Source organism: Candida pseudojiufengensis (genome assembly GCF_024610245.1).
Source record: "Candida pseudojiufengensis strain CBS 10847 chromosome Unknown scaffold8, whole genome shotgun sequence".
NCBI classification, from domain to species: domain Eukaryota; kingdom Fungi; phylum Ascomycota; class Pichiomycetes; order Serinales; family Debaryomycetaceae; genus Lodderomyces; species Lodderomyces pseudojiufengensis.
The window spans coordinates 796,648-815,126 of NW_026261526.1; the positions used below are offsets into that span (position 1 = coordinate 796,648).

Below are 18,479 nucleotides of genomic sequence, written 5' to 3' on the forward strand. Positions count from 1 at the left end.
TGTTTTATATTAAGAAATACGTTAAAATGATTGGATAAATGAAATGTTTCAACTAAAAAAATAAAAAAAAAATAAAAATTTTGTAACACAAATTATAACTCCGATAGTTTAAGATTTTTTTAAGGTAAAGAATCAACTCAAAGTCAAAAAAAAATTTCATTGATAATAATACTTCAAAACCAAAATTATTAAACCGATATCAAGCATACTTATACATGAAAGAAGATAAGTTATTTTGAGTGTTTGGTTTTTTGCGATTGAAGGACGAGAACAGTTTAAGCAATATAGTAAAGAATGTGCAGACCCTCGATCTATTATGGCCCAACTTCTTTTTCTTCTCTGTAGTAAATACGTCTTCGGTATCAGATTTTGTACTAATTTTATGCGATAATTTTAATACTTCAGTACTAAGTACTAAGTACCACTACTAACTTAATCGAATTGTACTTAATAAAAAAAGAAAAGAAAAAAAAAAAATTATTTTCATCAAATTAAATAATTAGAATTTTGATTTTCAATTAATTACAATTTAATCATATCATCTCATTAAACTTATCATTTCAATCATTACATATTCCGCTTAACACAATGTTCAAACAAATAATCAGATCTGTTCCAATCAAATCATCTAGAACACCATTTTTAACTAGATCATATATTGCTGGTCAATTCACTGGTACTAAAGGACCAGATGGTAAATATACTGTAACATTAATTGAAGGTGATGGTATTGGACCAGAAATTTCACAAGCTGTAAAAGATATTTATGCAGCTGCTGAAGTACCAATTGAATGGGAACCAGTTGATGTTACTCCATTATTAATTGATGGTAAAACTACTTTACCTCAACCAGCTGTTGATTCTGTAAATAAAAATTTAGTTGCTTTAAAAGGTCCATTAGCTACACCAGTTGGTAAAGGTCATACATCAATGAATTTAACATTAAGAAGAACTTTTAATTTATTTGCAAATGTTAGACCATGTAAATCAATTGTTGGTTATAAAACTCCTTATGAAAATGTTGATACAGTATTAATTAGAGAAAATACTGAAGGTGAATATTCAGGTATTGAACATACTATTGTTCCTGGAGTTGTTCAATCTATAAAATTAATTACAAAACCAGCATCAGAAAAAGTTATAAGATATGCTTTTGAATATGCAAAATCAATTAATAAACCTCATGTATTAGTTGTTCATAAAGCTTCAATTATGAAATTATCAGATGGTTTATTTGTTAATACTGCTAAAGAAGTTGCTAAAGAATATCCAGATGTTACTTTAGATTTCGAATTATTAGATAATACTTCATTAAAATTAACTGCTGATCCTTCACAATATAAAGATGTTGTTATGGTTATGCCTAATTTATATGGTGATATTATGTCAGATTTATCTTCAGGTTTAATTGGTGGTTTAGGTTTAACTCCATCTGGTAATATGGGTAATAAAGTTTCTATTTTTGAAGCTGTTCATGGTTCAGCACCAGATATTGCTGGTAAAGGTTTAGCTAATCCAACTGCTTTATTATTATCATCATGTATGATGTTAAGACATATGTCATTAAATGAAGAAGCTGATAGAATTGAAAATGCTGTATTAAAAACTATTGCATCAGGTCCAGAAAATAGAACTGGTGATTTAAAAGGTACTTCAACTACAAAACATTTTACTGAAGAAGTTATTAAAAATTTATAAGTAAAAAATATAGAGACATGATTTCATTATATACATTATACAATTAAATAATATACAGTAATCAAATTTAATTATAGACAATTTATTCATATATTGTTCGTTAATTCTTTTATTATTTTATTTGTACCTTCAACAATTGCAATATGTTCAATTTTATGTACTCTATCTTCATATTCTTCTAAAGTTTCACCCTTTTTTAGATCTAACTCTTTAACTAAAATAGGTTCACCTCTATCTACTTCAGTTATAACTTTATGTATCATTACTCCTCCTTTTGTAATTTCACCATCTTGTCCTGCTTTCCAACAACGATCAATGGCAAGAGTTCCATCAAAAGCTCCTGGTAATGCAGGATGTAAATTTATTATAGTTATACCTTCTTTTTCCAAAGGTTCTAAAACAGTTGGTGATAAAATTAACATCCATCCTGCACAAACTATTAAATTTGGTGATTTATAATTAGATACGGTAGAATCAATTGATCCATTTATTATTAAATTTGCTAAATCTTTATTAAATTGTTCTCTTTTTTCTTTTCTTATTTCTATTTGATCTTTTGTTGTTCCTTTATAATAATTTTTTAGAAGATGAGTTTTTGTAGGTATATTATTTTTGGAAGCTCTTGTTAATCCAAATGCAGTATCTGATGATGATATAACTTGAGTTATTTTACCATTCAATTTTCCTTCATTCTGTGCGTCTATTAATGCTTGTAGATTTGTACCTGATCCAGATATTAAAACTGAGATTTCTATTGACATTGTATGGGTACTTGTATTTTATTGGTTTTGAATTTGGCTGTAAAATTGGTCTCTGAATATTTTTCATATCTTCTGTGTAGAGAAATGAGTGTCTCAAAGAATCACTTTATGTTATTAACTATCAAGACATGAGGCTTTAGTATACTCAAAAGAGTAAGAGTCGTGTGAATATTAATTCTGATTACCTTTATTGCATCTCTCTTAACTATTAAATACTCTTTTTTTCTAACCAAATTACACTACATCTCTCATAGTTAATGTAATCCGTACTAATGTACTGCGAATAGTTCATATTAGTAGTAAAATGATTACTCTACTATTTTGTACGGGAATTTTTTTTTGTTCCTAATAAAGAATTTAGATAAAATTTTTTCATTTTTTTCCCTCTTCCTTTTTGAATTTTCCCTTCATTTCATTGGATTTAATCAAGTAATTTAAAACAACAACAACAAGATGGGTATGTTTATTTGGAATATAATTTATCATCCTAACTGGGGGAAGTGATTGAAAGTTCGGAATTGGAAACTGATGGCTCAGTAATGGTCCTTAAATCATCAAAACGTGTGCCACTCGAATTGAAAAATTTTTCACATTTCAATGACAAATCATCTCCTCAAGGGTTGTAAAATTCAATGATCAACATACTAACAATAAAAATTTAGTTGCCTTCACTATTGAACAAATCCGTGATTTGATGGACAAAGTTACAAATGTTCGTAACATGTCCGTCATTGCTCACGTCGATCATGGTAAATCCACTTTAACTGATTCATTAGTTCAAAAAGCTGGTATTATTTCAGCTGGTAAAGCTGGTGAAGCTAGATTTATGGATACTAGAAAAGATGAACAAGAAAGAGGTATTACCATTAAATCTACTGCCATTTCATTATATGCTTCAATGTCAGATGAAGATGTTAAAGATATTAAACAAAAAACTGATGGTAATTCATTTTTAATTAATTTAATTGATTCACCAGGTCACGTTGATTTCTCATCAGAAGTTACCGCTGCTTTAAGAGTTACTGATGGTGCTTTAGTTGTCGTTGATACTGTTGAAGGTGTTTGTGTTCAAACTGAAACCGTTTTAAGACAAGCTTTAGGTGAAAGAATTAAACCAGTTGTTATCATTAATAAAGTTGATAGAGCTTTATTAGAATTACAAGTTACTAAAGAAGATTTATATCAATCATTTGCTAGAACTGTTGAATCAGTCAATGTTATTATTTCAACTTATGTTGATCCAGTTTTAGGTGATTGTCAAGTTTTCCCAGATAAAGGAACTGTTGCTTTCGGTTCAGGTTTACATGGTTGGGCTTTTACTGTTAGACAATTTGCCACTAAATATTCTAAAAAATTCGGTGTTGATAGAACTAAAATGATGGAAAGATTATGGGGAGATTCATATTTTAATCCAAAAACTAAAAAATGGACTAATAAAGATAAAGACGCTGATGGAAAACCATTAGAAAGAGCTTTCAATATGTTTGTTTTAGATCCAATTTTCAGATTATTTGCTGCTATTATGAATTTCAAAAAAGATGAAATTCCAACTTTATTAGAAAAATTAGAAATTAGTTTGAAATCTGATGAAAAAGAATTAGAAGGTAAAGCTTTATTAAAAGTTGTTATGAGAAAATTCTTACCAGCTGCTGATGCTTTATTAGAAATGATTGTTTTACATTTACCATCACCAGTTACTGCTCAAAACTATAGAGCTGAAACTTTATATGAAGGTCCATCAGATGATGCTTTCTGTAATGCTATCAGAAATTGTGATCCAAAAGCTGATTTAATGTTGTATGTATCTAAAATGGTTCCAACATCTGATAAAGGTAGATTCTATGCTTTTGGTAGAGTTTTCGCTGGTACTGTTAAATCAGGTCAAAAAGTTAGAATTCAAGGTCCAAACTATCAAGTTGGTAAAAAAGAAGATTTATTCTTAAAATCAATTCAAAGAACTGTTTTAATGATGGGAAGAAATGTTGAACAAATTGATGATTGTCCAGCTGGTAACATTGTTGGTTTAGTTGGTATTGATCAATTCTTATTAAAATCAGGTACTATTACTACTAATGAAGCTGCTCACAATTTGAAAGTCATGAAATTCTCAGTTTCACCGGTTGTTCAAGTTGCTGTTGAAGTTAAAAATGCTAATGATTTACCAAAATTAGTTGAAGGTTTAAAAAGATTATCAAAATCAGATCCATGTGTTTTAACCTCAATGTCAGAATCAGGTGAACATATTGTTGCTGCTACTGGTGAATTACATTTAGAAATTTGTTTATCAGATTTAGAAAATGATCATGCTGGTGTTCCAATTAGAGTTTCACCACCAGTTGTTGCATATAGAGAAACTGTTGAAGGTGAATCATCGATGGTTGCTTTATCAAAATCACCAAATAAACATAACAGAATTTATGTTAAAGCTCAACCAATTGATGAAGAAGTTTCATTAGATATTGAAAATGGTGTCATTAATCCAAGAGATGATTTCAAAGCAAGAGCAAGAATCTTAGCTGATAAACATGGTTGGGATGTTACTGATGCTAGAAAAATCTGGTGTTTCGGTCCAGATGGTAATGGTCCAAATTTAGTTGTTGATCAAACTAAAGCTGTTCAATACTTGAATGAAATTAAAGATTCAGTTGTTGCTGCTTTCCAATGGGCTACTAAAGAAGGACCAATTTTCGGTGAAAACTGTAGATCAGTTAGAGTTAATATTTTAGATGTTACTTTACATGCTGATGCTATTCATAGAGGTGGTGGTCAAATCATTCCAACTATGAGAAGAGTTACTTATGCATCTATGTTATTAGCTGAACCAGCTATTCAAGAACCAATTTTCTTAGTTGAAATTCAATGTCCAGAAAATGCTATTGGTGGTATTTATTCAGTATTAAATAAAAAAAGAGGTCAAGTTATTTCAGAAGAACAAAGACCAGGTACTCCATTATTCACAGTTAAAGCTTATTTACCAGTTAATGAATCATTTGGTTTCACTGGTGAATTAAGACAAGCTACTGGTGGTCAAGCTTTCCCACAATTAATCTTTGATCATTGGTCAATCTTAAGTGGTGATGTCAAAGATCCAGCTTCAAAACCAGGTTTAATTGTTAAAGAAAAAAGAGAAAGACAAGGTTTAAAACCAGAAGTTCCAGATTATACTGAATATTATGATAAATTATAGGTGTTGTGAATACTTCATTTTAAAATTTTTAAATAAGTTATATATATATTGAATTGAAAGATCTAAAAAAATATGTACCTTGTGTGTTCTCTATATAATGAAACTCTCGAATTTTAAGGTTGATTAATTTTTTGAAAAAACAAATTGAATATTTTAACTGAGGTATATTTAATTTATCAAAATCGCTGCTAATTGGATATATCATTGTATTTACTAAATCATAATCAAGAGAAAGAAATAAGTTGAATTTAAATTTTTAATTATCTTTTTACATTAACTAATTAACAACTATTTATACATATATTCATACTATTTATTTTAAAATTTTCATTTATCTTTTAACACATTCAGTAGCTAATCTTGAAGATTTATCAACATTTAAACTACAAGTATCAACACCTTTTAAACCAGCTTTAACTTCAGAAGTAGTTTTAGCAAATGATGGTTTAACATCTAATACAGGATTTTCTAAATGAATATTTCTTGGTCTTAACATTAAATCAAAAATTTCTGTTGGCATAACTGGGAAATCTTCTGGTGATGGGAAATGAGTAATACCAAAAGTATGGAAAAATAATATATCAGTATTTTCAATATTTTTTGAACCATCTCCAATCCATTGTCTCATGCCTCTATCACCATCTCCACTCCATTGAGCAACATGATCACCTGATGGATATAATAATGCATAACCATATTTATCATCATGATAAGGAATAACTTGAGTAGTATTTGCCGCCCATGGAGCTCTTTTTCTAACTAATGAACCTTCTTGAGCTAATAATGGTGAAGTAAAAGTTGAAACTAATTTATAAGTAGCAGGTTTTCCAGAATATGGATGAATTGAATTTGGATTAAAAATATCCCAAGTTCTTGCAGTAGCACTTTGAGCATCAGTAATACCATCTTTAATAGTTTTAAAAACAGTTTTTTCACAATAAAATCCATTACCATAAAAGTTTTGCTTTGTACCAGTTGGATAAGGTGAAGATTTTGCATCACTTGTTGCAGCTGAATTATTATCACCATCAATTCTTGGATGTAATCTTAAACTAAATAAATGTTGATGATTATGAGCATTAACATTTGGATAAACTTTTGTACCCCATGGTCCAATATCTTCATCATCTGTACAAATATAAGTATTTAATATACCAGTTAATCTAACTTCTAATTTAATAGTACCATCTTGTCTAAAAATCCAATATAAACAATATTCATAATTTGCAGCAGTAAAGATTTGAGAAATAATTAATTTTTTACCTCTTGTTGTAACATTTGTTTGAAAATCATCTCTAAAATCTGAATGTTTAAATAATAATCCATCATCTTCTTCATGAATACATATAGCATTTTTAACTGTAGTTGCATCACCATCTTTATTTGGGAAATGAGCATCCATATAATGAATAACACCTTTACAATCACAACCTAATGATAAAGGATTTGTACAATTACCAGCACCATATTCACCAATATCTAAAGCATGTTTTCTTTGATGAGGAAAATCTGGTGAACCATAAGGAACAACCATTTCACATAATGAAATACGATGAAATAATGATCTTGTTTTACCATGACCATTCCATGACATATCACTTAAAACAATACCTTCACGATAATTAAAACCAATATGAAATTTAAAATTTGACCAACTCATAACATTACCATCTAATTTAAATGAAACACCATTTGGTTGAGTAACATTAATAACTGTATCATCATTTCTAAAACCTGAAGGATTTTCACTAGTACCAAATTTTTCAGCAATATGTTTTGGATGAAAACTTGAATGTTTAAATTTTGATAATGGTCTTCTAATTTGTGGAATATCAATTGAAATAACTTTACCTAAATTCATATCAACAATTGGACAAAAATCAAAAGGATGAGAATAATGAGAATCATCTTCATCTGATCTATAATACATTAAAGCTTGTTGTAATCTTCTACCAGCTCCCCATCTTTCATCATAACCAATAGTCCAAGCATCACAATAAATTTTATCAATTTGACCTTTTGGTAAACCACTTAATTCACATTGTCTAATAACTTCAGGATCATTACGTACAATAGCTTCAGTTCTTTGTAAATCATAAGGAGTTAAAATTGGTTGAACTCCTGTAGTATTTTTAAATTCAATTAATTTTTGATAAGTAATATCAACTAAACCTTCATGAACTCCTTCATCTCCATCTGCAACAATAACAAAATAAGCAATTCTTGGAGGTTTTGGACCATTTTTTTCTTTCCATTCATAATAAGCTTTTTTAATTGGTTCTCTTAATGTAATGGTGTTGAAAATTATAGATTTTGATTTATAATTATTTTTAACAACATTTGAAACTAATTTAATTTCTTGAGGAGTTAATGGATCTAATGGATGTGCTGGAGCTTGTGGAGCACCAACAGCAGCAGTTGTTTGTAATGCTAATTGAGCTAATCTTTCCATTTTGATAATTTAGTTTTATGATATGAATAGCAAATAACTTCGAAAGATACTTGAAGAGAAATTTCTTGAATATTTATATGATAAACTAGATCTTATCGTATGTTTATGAAGAAAAAATTATTATATTTTTTTACATCTTCATCTTCCACCATATATTTTTCATAAATAATGTATAGAATCTTAATCGATTATTATTACTGGAAAATAAATTTGGTTATAGATCTTATCATTACTTAATTGGGATATATATTCCACTCTTAAGTAAGTAACATAAGATAATTTACGATATTTTGTGTGAGTGGGCACCAACTTCCTAATTGGTAAAGAGTTCACGCTAATAAATTATTGCAATTAAATTAACCAATTATCACCAACTTTGAGGATGTGAGACAATATGTTTAAGGAAAGAAAGTGAGCTTACTATTGATCAATTTTGGTCAAACCAAAAACGAGTTAGTGATATCAGAAACTAAGCTCTGATTTATTAAAGTTGTTGATAATCATTCACCTACAACTGGCTAAATGAAAATTTTAATAGATCTAATACAATCAGATGTAAAATACTCATGAAAAATCGACTAATTACCTCAAAAGCTGGCTTTATTCGGATGAGTGTTTATAAAAAATATTGATCAATTACTTTTTTCAAAATTTTTAAAATCTGACTATTTAAGTAGATATATATACGGCTTGCTTCACGTAATTTATGCAAAATTAAGTACATTCATGCAAATTTTTTAAACTCATCATATATTACCAGCAAATCGAGGGGTTAGATTTAAGTGAAGAAAATTTTAATCAAGATTTAACAAATTAAAACTATTTGATTAGTTTTTGACTTTTTTCATGTCAATATTCAAATGAGAGGGTATGAGGTATGAACATATTTGAAGTTTATGACTTAATTATTCGAAAACTAATTAGACAATCCTTACGGGAACATACACTAGTGGACAATATTGTTTCTGTAAATTTTGATAAAGTAATGTAATTTTTACCTTTTGCAACTATTTTCACTTGAAGCAAGTGTGTTGATAATTCATTGATAAGTCATTAAAAGTGATTTTGAAACAAGTCAATAACTTCTAGACTATATTAATTTATTATGGTTTTGTAACCTTCTTATTCGATTTAAACTTTCTTAGATCTAGTAATACTGTATATAAACTCTTGATTTTGTGTTACTCCTCTGCTCGTAAATTGAATTAATCTAAATTTAGAAACAGTTTTAAACGATATTCTTCAATTGAGCGAAAGAACAGTTTTATATTACGAGCTAGATATGTCAAACCGACTTCGTTTTGACAAGATTCTTGATTGAGGATCTCATTTTGAACTACATGATCATTCAATTTTATGAAGATATATACATTTGTCTAGTTATTTAACTGTGAAAGAATGCTCTATACATGAATATTTCCATTTACTTTTACACCTTTTTCTAATCTTTTTCTAATTGTGAATAAACATAAAGGTAATAAAATTAAACCAAATAAATTATAAACACTCCAACAATTAATGATAATAATTTGAATTAAATTTAAAGCAGATTGAATATTCGAAAAATCTAAATTTTTAAAACAAGAATTTGAAATACTTTCATTGTTATTGCTAGCTATTAATTGATTTTGTAAACATAAATGATAATCATGTTGATTTAAATTATTTAAAATAATTGAAGTTAATGATGATATTTTATTTGTTTTAAAATTTATAATTTTTGAAATATTTATCATTGTATCAATTCCAACTACTAAAGACCATATTGAAAATATTATTATTATACAATTATATGACCAAATGAAATTATTTAAAAATTTTAATATTTTTTTACTTCTTTTGATGGAGGATTCATTTTGTTTTTCATTATTTGAATCAAGGTAGATAGATTCTGAATAGGTAGATGATTTATATAAGTCAACATTTTTATAAATAATATTAAATAAGTAAGTTAAAGTTAATGAAATGAAAAAATAATCAAATTTAATTGAATAAATTGATGATGTAAAGATTAATGTTAAATTTTTGGGTATTATAATTATTGAAATTATCAAAAATGAAATAAATAATAATAAATTATAGATTATAACTTCTATTATATTTAATTTTGTAGTTTGAGATTGTGTTGATTGAGTATATGTGTTTGATTTTTCATTATACTTCTCTTCCTCATTTTCGTATACAAATGAAGTATTAAAATTGAAATCAAATGTTAATATTATTGAAATAAAATATATCATGAATATTATAATATTGTTGTACTTTATAAAATTTGAAATATTATCTAAGCTTATGGGTATTAAAATTGTTATAATTAAGTTCCATAAAATATGTAAATATATTTTTCTAGATTTTAGTTTTAAGCAATTATATAGTAGACAAATTATTGAAATTATTATGTTTAATGTAAAATAAGGATATGTTGATACTCCCTTTGTAAGGAGTTTCATGATGCAATTGTTTTCATTAGTCATTATTTATGTATATTTTTAAGATGCGTGTATGATGTTGATAATTTTCCTTTGAAGTTGGTTCTGCTTTCGAAATTGAGTTGATTGTTTATAATCCTATCAAAGTTTTGAATTCTGAGTTAAAACGGCTGGTATCGGTGTTCGGACTAACGTGTATCTTTTTTTTTATCAAAAATGATGTGTTTTTGATGGTATGAAATGTTCTTCTCAAAAAAACAAATGAAAAGTGGTTAAGTTGTTTGAAGGGGATGGGTAGAAAAACTGAATTTGTTTTAAACTTTTAAAAATTACCCATTGAAAGTTCTAAGAATGATTTTAATTTCATTTTATATATAAAAGTTAAAAAATCTAGGATTTAAAAAAGAAGTGTATGATGATATGTAAGTTTTTTAACACAATAAAGTTTATTAATACTTTGTACATAACAAAAAAAAAAAGTATAAAAATTAATCTTTTTAATCTTTTGAAATTATCATCAAGATTAATTGGTACAATCGGCTGATTTTAAAGTGTTGTTGACTACCTATAGTTTCAATACAGCTTAGATAAAGCCTTATTATTACTAAAATTTTTTCAAAAATAGGAATTAAGATATTAAAAAAGATTTGAAAGAAGATTGATGAAAAGATTAGAAATCCCGTTCATTTGGTAGCAGTGTTAATTATGTGTCAATTAATAAACTGTTTTGGGTTTAATTAAATAATTGGTTTTGTGTGTTAATAGTTTTGTGTAAGATTTTGAAATGTATTGAGTGGTTTTTTAATTCTGAATTTCCCATTTTTACCGAACTTTGCTTTTAATCATATTCTATAAGATTTTATAATCATTCATTTTATAACTATATGTTTGTATGTATATCATTTAGTATAACCGATTTTCTAAATTACCATAATATTAGTAATACTTCAAATACTCTACTCTACTCTGATTAGCAATAGTATATGAAAATATATTTAATCCTTTTCATTACGAATAATATGTTTATAGAATAAAACTTAATGGCAATAGCAAATTGGAAAAACAGAAAATGAATCTAGACTAATTTGGTAAAAACTTTAATATCTTCATACCTTTAAAATTATCAACTTGATTATACTTATTGAAAATATACTTTTCATCATAACCTTTTGAAAATTTTATAATGTAAATTCACCTCACTATGTTTACAATTTGATTTCTTTAAGGTTTGATTTTTTTAAGAATTTTTCACTTTTTCGCCTTCATATACTCCACAATTCAAATTCAATTAAAATACTATTAAAATACTATTTAAAGACCTTTAACCTAAATTAGAGATGTAATTAACGTTTAATAGAAAGCCGATTATACTTTTTATTGTGAGTTTTTGTATGTTAATTAGTTGCATGAATATCACTGATTTTATTGTATTGATTTCCTATAAAAAAATTTAAAAATATCCGATATTATCGGTTATTATTTTTTTATCACCGAAGTTTTACAAAAAAAAAAAACATCTCAAATGAATAAATTTCATAATTTAAACGAGTATAAAACTCCTTTGAAGATTTTTTGGTCTAACTATCACTAACATTAACCTTATTGTAATTTTACTTAACTTGGTATTTCGAAATTTTGAAGTGGTTGCTTAGTTACCTCATTTTATTTTTCACTTGTAGATTTGTATCAAAGGAAGTTTAAATTTCAAGTCGCGTGACACTAGTATGATTTCATCTACAAAAATTTTTTTAACGAATCGTTGTTATTACTAATCGTCAACGTAATACGTCTTCAATTATGACTGACTGAATCTTATGTCTAAATAGCACAATTAAATTTACTGATAGAGAAGAATTTTAATGTTCGTATTTAATTTATCTACGAGACAATGTGATGGAAATCGACTTAGTGGTAAATGTGGTATAATTAATAAATCTTAAATAAAAAGATGTGCTTTAAAATTGATAAAAGCTTAGTACCATCTCCCATAGATTTACACTTCCATTTTGCTCTTTTCATTTATCTAATCAATTTGAAACAACAAGGTTGCAAAATTTTTGGAAACCGCGACTGGTAGCATCAAACTTTTTAATATCATCGCCAAAAAAGGAATCTGATTTCATGCAGCAGCCGTATCTTGAAAAATATCAATAAATCAAAAAAAATATCACTATCTCAATTCAACAAGCAATTACATACACATACAAGATGAAATACATAGTGGAGCATATGGAAGAAGGATTTTCTGAATGGGTAATATTAGAATATTCACAAATAATAAGAGATGTTGGATCTGAAAATCTTATATTAACATCATTACCAAAAACAATAACTGAAAAAGATATACCTAAACAATTAAAAGATATGGGATTACAATGGACAACAAAAGAAATTATAGATTTAGAATTTCAAGGTGCCAAAATAAATCGTGAAAAAATTGCATTATTAGATCCTGCTGCTACGGTAGATTTAATACCTGAAGATAAATCAACAATTGATTATTTCTTACTAGCTGGAGTATTAGGTGAGCATCCAAGAAAAGATAGAACTGGAATATTAAGAGAAAAATATAAATTTCAAGGTAAAAGATTGGGGAATTTACAAATGACTACAGATACTGCTATAAGAACAGCTCATAAAATTATAAATGGTACTAAATTTGAAGATATCCAGTTCTTAGATTATCCTGAAATTAAATATAATAAATATGAATCTACTGAAATGCCATTTAGATATATTGTTAATGATAAGAATGAACCAATTTTACCTGAGGGAATGTTAGAATTAATTAGAAAAGATGCAGATCAAAGTATTGATGATTTACTAATAGATGAATAAAATGTTGTATAAATAATTGTCTATGTATTAATATAATGTAACTGATTTATCAACAGGTTCTTCTTTTTTTGATAAAATTTCTTTCATTAAAAATCCTGCTGTATTTTCATCTTCAAAATATGATATATGAGCACTAACAGCAGATACTAAACTTAAATCTAATACACCCATTGGTAAACTATAATCAATTCTACCAGTTTCATTTAATGAAGTTAATTTAATTAATTCGTTGGATGTTAATTTTCTTTTTGTTGATTCAGATTTTGAATTTTTCTTTGATTCATTTTCGGTGGTGTTATCAGATAATGCAATACTTGAAATTAAATCACCTAAAGCATTTTCATTTGAAGCTTCTTCTTCAATTGTTTTGGGATCTTTTATATTTTTCAGTTTTTGAGTTAAACTTAACCATTTTACTGCAGAAGAAATTTTTTCTGAAATTTCATCACCAAAATTTGCTAAATCTTTTATTTGACTATTTATTCCTTTTACTGCAAATTCTATCGGTACTGCTTTAAAATCTCCAAATTTGGGAGTAACTAATGGTTCTAATCTATATGCTATTGGATCACATGGATGAAATAAATTATATAAATTTTTACAATTTGGTGAAACAATAATTTCTGATTCTTTAGAGTTTACTTCAGATCTTGCTTCAATGTTTTTACCTTCTAATAATTTAAACAACCCCACAGGTGAACCAACTAAAAACAAATTTTCAACATTGAATTCTAAATCTTTTGGAATATCTTTTTTACCATTTATTGTACTACTTTTACCAGATAATATATCAAATATTATAGCAGAACCTAAAGAATGACCTAATAAATGAATTTTACCATTAAAATTTGGGTTTTTTTGTTTATATAATTTATAAACTTTATTCATTTCTGATATTACAGCTTCAAAAATTTGATTTAAATATTTTGGTTGATAAAACAACAAGACATCTAATATAACATCTCCAACTACATTTCTTAAAGATCTTATACCATCAACATTAATTTGTGATAATGTTGGTAATCTTGAATCTTTATTTTCATTTTTGGTCATTTGTGGTGAAAAATCAACTTTATGTCTCCATGATATTGGTAATACTTGAATTTTATTATTTAGTTGATCAACTTTCTTATCATTAGAGGATATTAATTTTTTATATTCATCATTTTCTTCAAATACTTTTTTCATTGTATTTCTTAATACATTTATATTATGAGTAAAATTAACTGATTCATATTTACTTCCTAAAACTTGTCCAATTCCATGAACACATAATATTAAATGATCAATTTCTCTATTTGATTTTGTTTTTGAAGTTTCTAAATCATAATCTGTTTCAAGATATTGTTGCATATGTTTATCATCAATTTCATTTGTTGATTCTTCTTCATTTATTTCTTCTTCAGTATTCTCTCCTTTCTTCTCTTCATTCTCCTTACCTAATATATTTCCGAATTCAGTTTGAAAAGTATCTGCTATACCAGGTAATGGATTGTTTGGTAATTTATCAAATAAACTTTGTTTTAATTTTTCAGAATAACCTCTTTCTATATGTTCAACTCCTAATAATGATACAGGATTTGGTCCAAAATATCTTATTATATCAATTTGAAAATCAGTTGCTAATGTCTTGGGGAATATAACAGCTTGATTTTCATTAAAATATAAGACAAGTTGATCATTATTTAATTTGTATACATCTTTTTGTCCGCTAACATCAACTTCATTTTCTTCTTTTTCCTGTTGTTCTTCAATTTGTTTTTGATATTTATTAAATTTCGAAATTTTATCCTTATTAGACTTAGACTTTTTATCACCATATGAACTATTAAATAAATAAGGTTTTACATTTTTAAATCCATTTTCTAATTCATTTGTTAAATCTTTATTTAATGGTTTCCCATCTGAATCAAACCATATACCTCTTCTTACTTCATATATGGGACCGTCCCAATAAGCAGGACTCAATTGATAATTTTTAACATTTACTTCAAATAATTTATCTTCATTTACTTCAATTGGTTTTGGTTGTCGCTCATGATTTTTATTTAATTTTTGATATTCTTTTTCTAAATTTATTGAATCATATTCTGAAAATGGTATAAATGATTCTGGTTGTTTTGTTTGTTTATAATTAAACCATTCAGGTTTGGAAATTGGTACATCAGAAGCATAAAACCATCTTACATTGGGTCTAGGTATTTTATTCTGGGGTTCGGATATTACTTTGGTTGTTGTAGAAGTAGGTTTAAATCTTGCTCCGTATAATTGTCTTTGCCGTATATAAGTGAATGATCTTCCATAATTGATAGTTACTCTCTGTATACAATTCATTATTTTCTTTAGTTGTTACCACTCAAGAATAATATTAGACTCGAGTTGATTTTGTGGAGTAGTTGTTTAAAACATTTCTTTTTCTAATGAAATTTACATAATTTATAGTAGCAATCGTAACTTAAAATTTGGTGCAGAATTTGGTTTCACTTTGATCTATTTTTTTTTGGTTTAATGTTTCACATGTAATGTCACAAGACCAATTTCTAAATAAGAGACAGACACTACAGTAAATAATTATCATGCTATTCGTATATTCATTATGTCATACCGGGAGATTGTAAGGTTAATTCACCACTTGGCCATTTTAAAATTGCAGCATTTGAAAAATCACTATATATTTTAGTATTTGGAATTTTTCGACCAATTCTAATAAATATTGGTATATCACCATTTAAATCTTTTAAACCATTTTTTAGACCATCTTGTACCCATGTATAAATAGGATTAGTCGTGTTGGTTAATAATTGTTTAAAATTAACTGATGATGAATTATCTACAATTAAATGTTCAATATCATTAATTAATATTGAAATTGATGAATATTTTTCATATACAGTAGTTAATGTAGTTGTTATATTTGTAGGTATATTTTCCCAATTTAATTCACCAGTTTGAATATCATAACTTGTTAAAATTGGTGGAATTAAAGTACCTTGTGGATCATCTCTTTTTAAAGAAGTTATAGTTTCTGCTATTGCAGCTAATCCCCATCTTGAAGCTCCTGATAAAAATAATCCTAATAATATACCTTGAAACATTAATGCTGTTCTACCTCTTGTTGCACAGCCTGGAATCAATAACATAGCTAAAATATAATGATGAACTCTTAATGTCAAACCTGGAATACCTGCTAAAAAGATTAATCCAATAACAAAAATAGAATAAATTAATAAATATTTTTTAAATCTACCAGATAACCAAATTTTATAAGCTTGTATAAAGCCACATGTAGTTATAGTTATAATAATTCCAGAAACTGCTAATATTGCACCAGATTGTTCTTTCAAATCATTTACAGTTAATCTATCAACAGGTAATCTATCAAATGTTACATTATTTAATACTCCTAACCAAAATAAAGGATAAAATAAAAATAATCTTGATAAATAAGAAATTTTAACATCTGAAGTAGCGGATAATGTTCTTTTTGTTGAAAAATGCCATAATATATATAAAATAGAACAAGTTGGTAAAAATCTCTCCAACCCAATTGATATTAAATATGCAAAATCTTGAGGATTTGTTGCATCAACATTTATTGGAGGATCAGTAGCTAAACAAATTGTCCAAAATCCAACTATATTAGTCACCCAATAAGTTACAGCTCCATTTGATAAATAAACTATTGGAATACCTAATAATATGTTTATAATTAATATTATAATTCTTGGATCAGTACATTGAACAAATTGATCACCACCCCCAGATTTCAAATTTTTGAAAAAGAATGAAGATTTAAAAAATGATTTAAAACTTATTGAATCATCAACTCCATAATGACCTTTTGTTGAATTAAAATAAGGTTGATTCGCACTTTTATAAGACATTCTAGCACATCCACCCCATATAGGTGATACAATTCCAGCATGAATAGCAGAACCACAAGGAAAAGAATCAGCTCTATAAGGATTTGTAATTTGATTTTTATCAATTTTTTTTCCGGGTGGTATTTGATCTCCACCACCTATAAAATAACCACGATGTTTTATTCTTTGATTTCCAATTGGTATTAATGAATAAGTCCAACTTCCTCTATCACATAATGCAGGACATCGTATTATAATATCTTTATCTTTGTCATTATGTTTTAAAATTTCAGGACATAATTCACCATTTAATCCACATGCTGTATTTTTACCATTCCAAAATTGAGAATCTGATGAACATGATAATGAATATATATGAGTATTTGGATCTTGAGGTGAATAAGGAGGAATTGTAAAATAAGGAATTAAAATTGTATAAATTAATCCAAACCAAAAAATTAAATATGTCGATAGTAGTAATCTTTTATACAATAGGGGAATTCTTTCATTAAATTTATCTGGTAATTCTTCAAAATATTTCAATTTATTTATTCTTGGTGCATATTCATCTTTTGCTTCAATAGGACCTTTCCATAATCTATAAAAAAATCGTTTAATTTTTGTAGATAATTTATTATCTTTATATAAATTCAAAATTTCTTCATCATTTTCTTCTTCTAAATCTATATCAAAATTTATTTCTGAGTGTTGTTCATTTTCATGTAATAAACTAGTACTTGACATTTTTGATATAGAAGGAGTTGTATTACTTGATATGGAATCACTGATACTATTATTATTAGTATTAGCAGATTTTGAACTTAAATCACTAAGTTGTATATCTTCAGATCCAACAAGATCTGAATTTTCAAATAAAATATGTGAATTTTTGGATTGTGATAGTTTTGAATGATTTGATGATGGTTGTTTCATAAAGTGGGAAAAAAGTAAGATTTAAGGTAAGTTTAAATTCGATAAAATTTGAACTAAAATTAAAGTAAATTTGATTGATTATGTAGAGTTTATTAATATTTCATTTCTCGTAAATTTAAAACCTGATAAGGGGTTTTCTTATAAGATCTAGTGAAATAGATCAAGACTTTCAAAATGATTCCGATCTCGATCTTATAGAGCACTACAATAATGAGAAGTTCTACTACAAAGTAATCATACAAAGTATCAATATTTCAGAAATGACTTATTATTATTATTAATTTCTACTAATATACAAATACTAATCTAAACTCAACA

At 26.7% G+C, this 18,479-nt stretch overlaps 7 protein-coding genes across 7 annotated transcripts; 3 read left to right on the top strand and 4 right to left on the bottom strand. All coding sequences in view use genetic code 12, as the record gives it.

The window, feature by feature from the left end:
• Positions 1-588: 588 nt before the first annotated feature.
• On the top strand, positions 589-1,698 carry IDH2 (isocitrate dehydrogenase (NAD(+)); the record flags this gene model as incomplete). The annotated part of the gene is made up of 1 exon (XM_051756609.1): positions 589-1,698. The coding sequence occupies one exon, from the start codon at positions 589-591 to the stop codon at positions 1,696-1,698; it is 1,110 nt and encodes a 369-aa protein (XP_051615654.1).
• Positions 1,699-1,784: 86 nt separating this feature from the next.
• Positions 1,785-2,459, bottom strand: ADE8 (phosphoribosylglycinamide formyltransferase; the record flags this gene model as incomplete). The annotated part of the gene is made up of 1 exon (XM_051756610.1): positions 1,785-2,459. The coding sequence occupies one exon, from the start codon at positions 2,457-2,459 to the stop codon at positions 1,785-1,787; it is 675 nt and encodes a 224-aa protein (XP_051615655.1).
• Positions 2,460-2,912: 453 nt separating this feature from the next.
• Positions 2,913-5,646, top strand: EFT2 (elongation factor 2; the record flags this gene model as incomplete). Its single annotated transcript, XM_051756611.1, has 2 exons — positions 2,913-2,916; positions 3,122-5,646. 2 exons carry the CDS (start codon positions 2,913-2,915, stop codon positions 5,644-5,646), a joined length of 2,529 nt encoding a protein of 842 aa, XP_051615656.1.
• Positions 5,647-5,977: 331 nt separating this feature from the next.
• Positions 5,978-8,098, bottom strand: AMO1 (Amo1p; the record flags this gene model as incomplete). The annotated part of the gene is made up of 1 exon (XM_051756612.1): positions 5,978-8,098. The coding sequence occupies one exon, from the start codon at positions 8,096-8,098 to the stop codon at positions 5,978-5,980; it is 2,121 nt and encodes a 706-aa protein (XP_051615657.1).
• A 4,637-nt stretch (positions 8,099-12,735) lies between these two features.
• On the top strand, positions 12,736-13,365 carry KGF55_001981 (protein-arginine N-methyltransferase; the record flags this gene model as incomplete). The annotated part of the gene is made up of 1 exon (XM_051756613.1): positions 12,736-13,365. The coding sequence occupies one exon, from the start codon at positions 12,736-12,738 to the stop codon at positions 13,363-13,365; it is 630 nt and encodes a 209-aa protein (XP_051615658.1).
• Positions 13,366-13,392: 27 nt separating this feature from the next.
• KGF55_001982 (putative carboxylic ester hydrolase) lies at positions 13,393-15,699 on the bottom strand (the record flags this gene model as incomplete). Its single annotated transcript, XM_051756614.1, has 1 exon — positions 13,393-15,699. One exon carries the CDS (start codon positions 15,697-15,699, stop codon positions 13,393-13,395), a length of 2,307 nt encoding a protein of 768 aa, XP_051615659.1.
• Positions 15,700-15,959: 260 nt separating this feature from the next.
• On the bottom strand, positions 15,960-18,161 carry KGF55_001983 (uncharacterized protein; the record flags this gene model as incomplete). The annotated part of the gene is made up of 1 exon (XM_051756615.1): positions 15,960-18,161. One exon carries the CDS (start codon positions 18,159-18,161, stop codon positions 15,960-15,962), a length of 2,202 nt encoding a protein of 733 aa, XP_051615660.1.
• Positions 18,162-18,479: the final 318 nt, after the last annotated feature.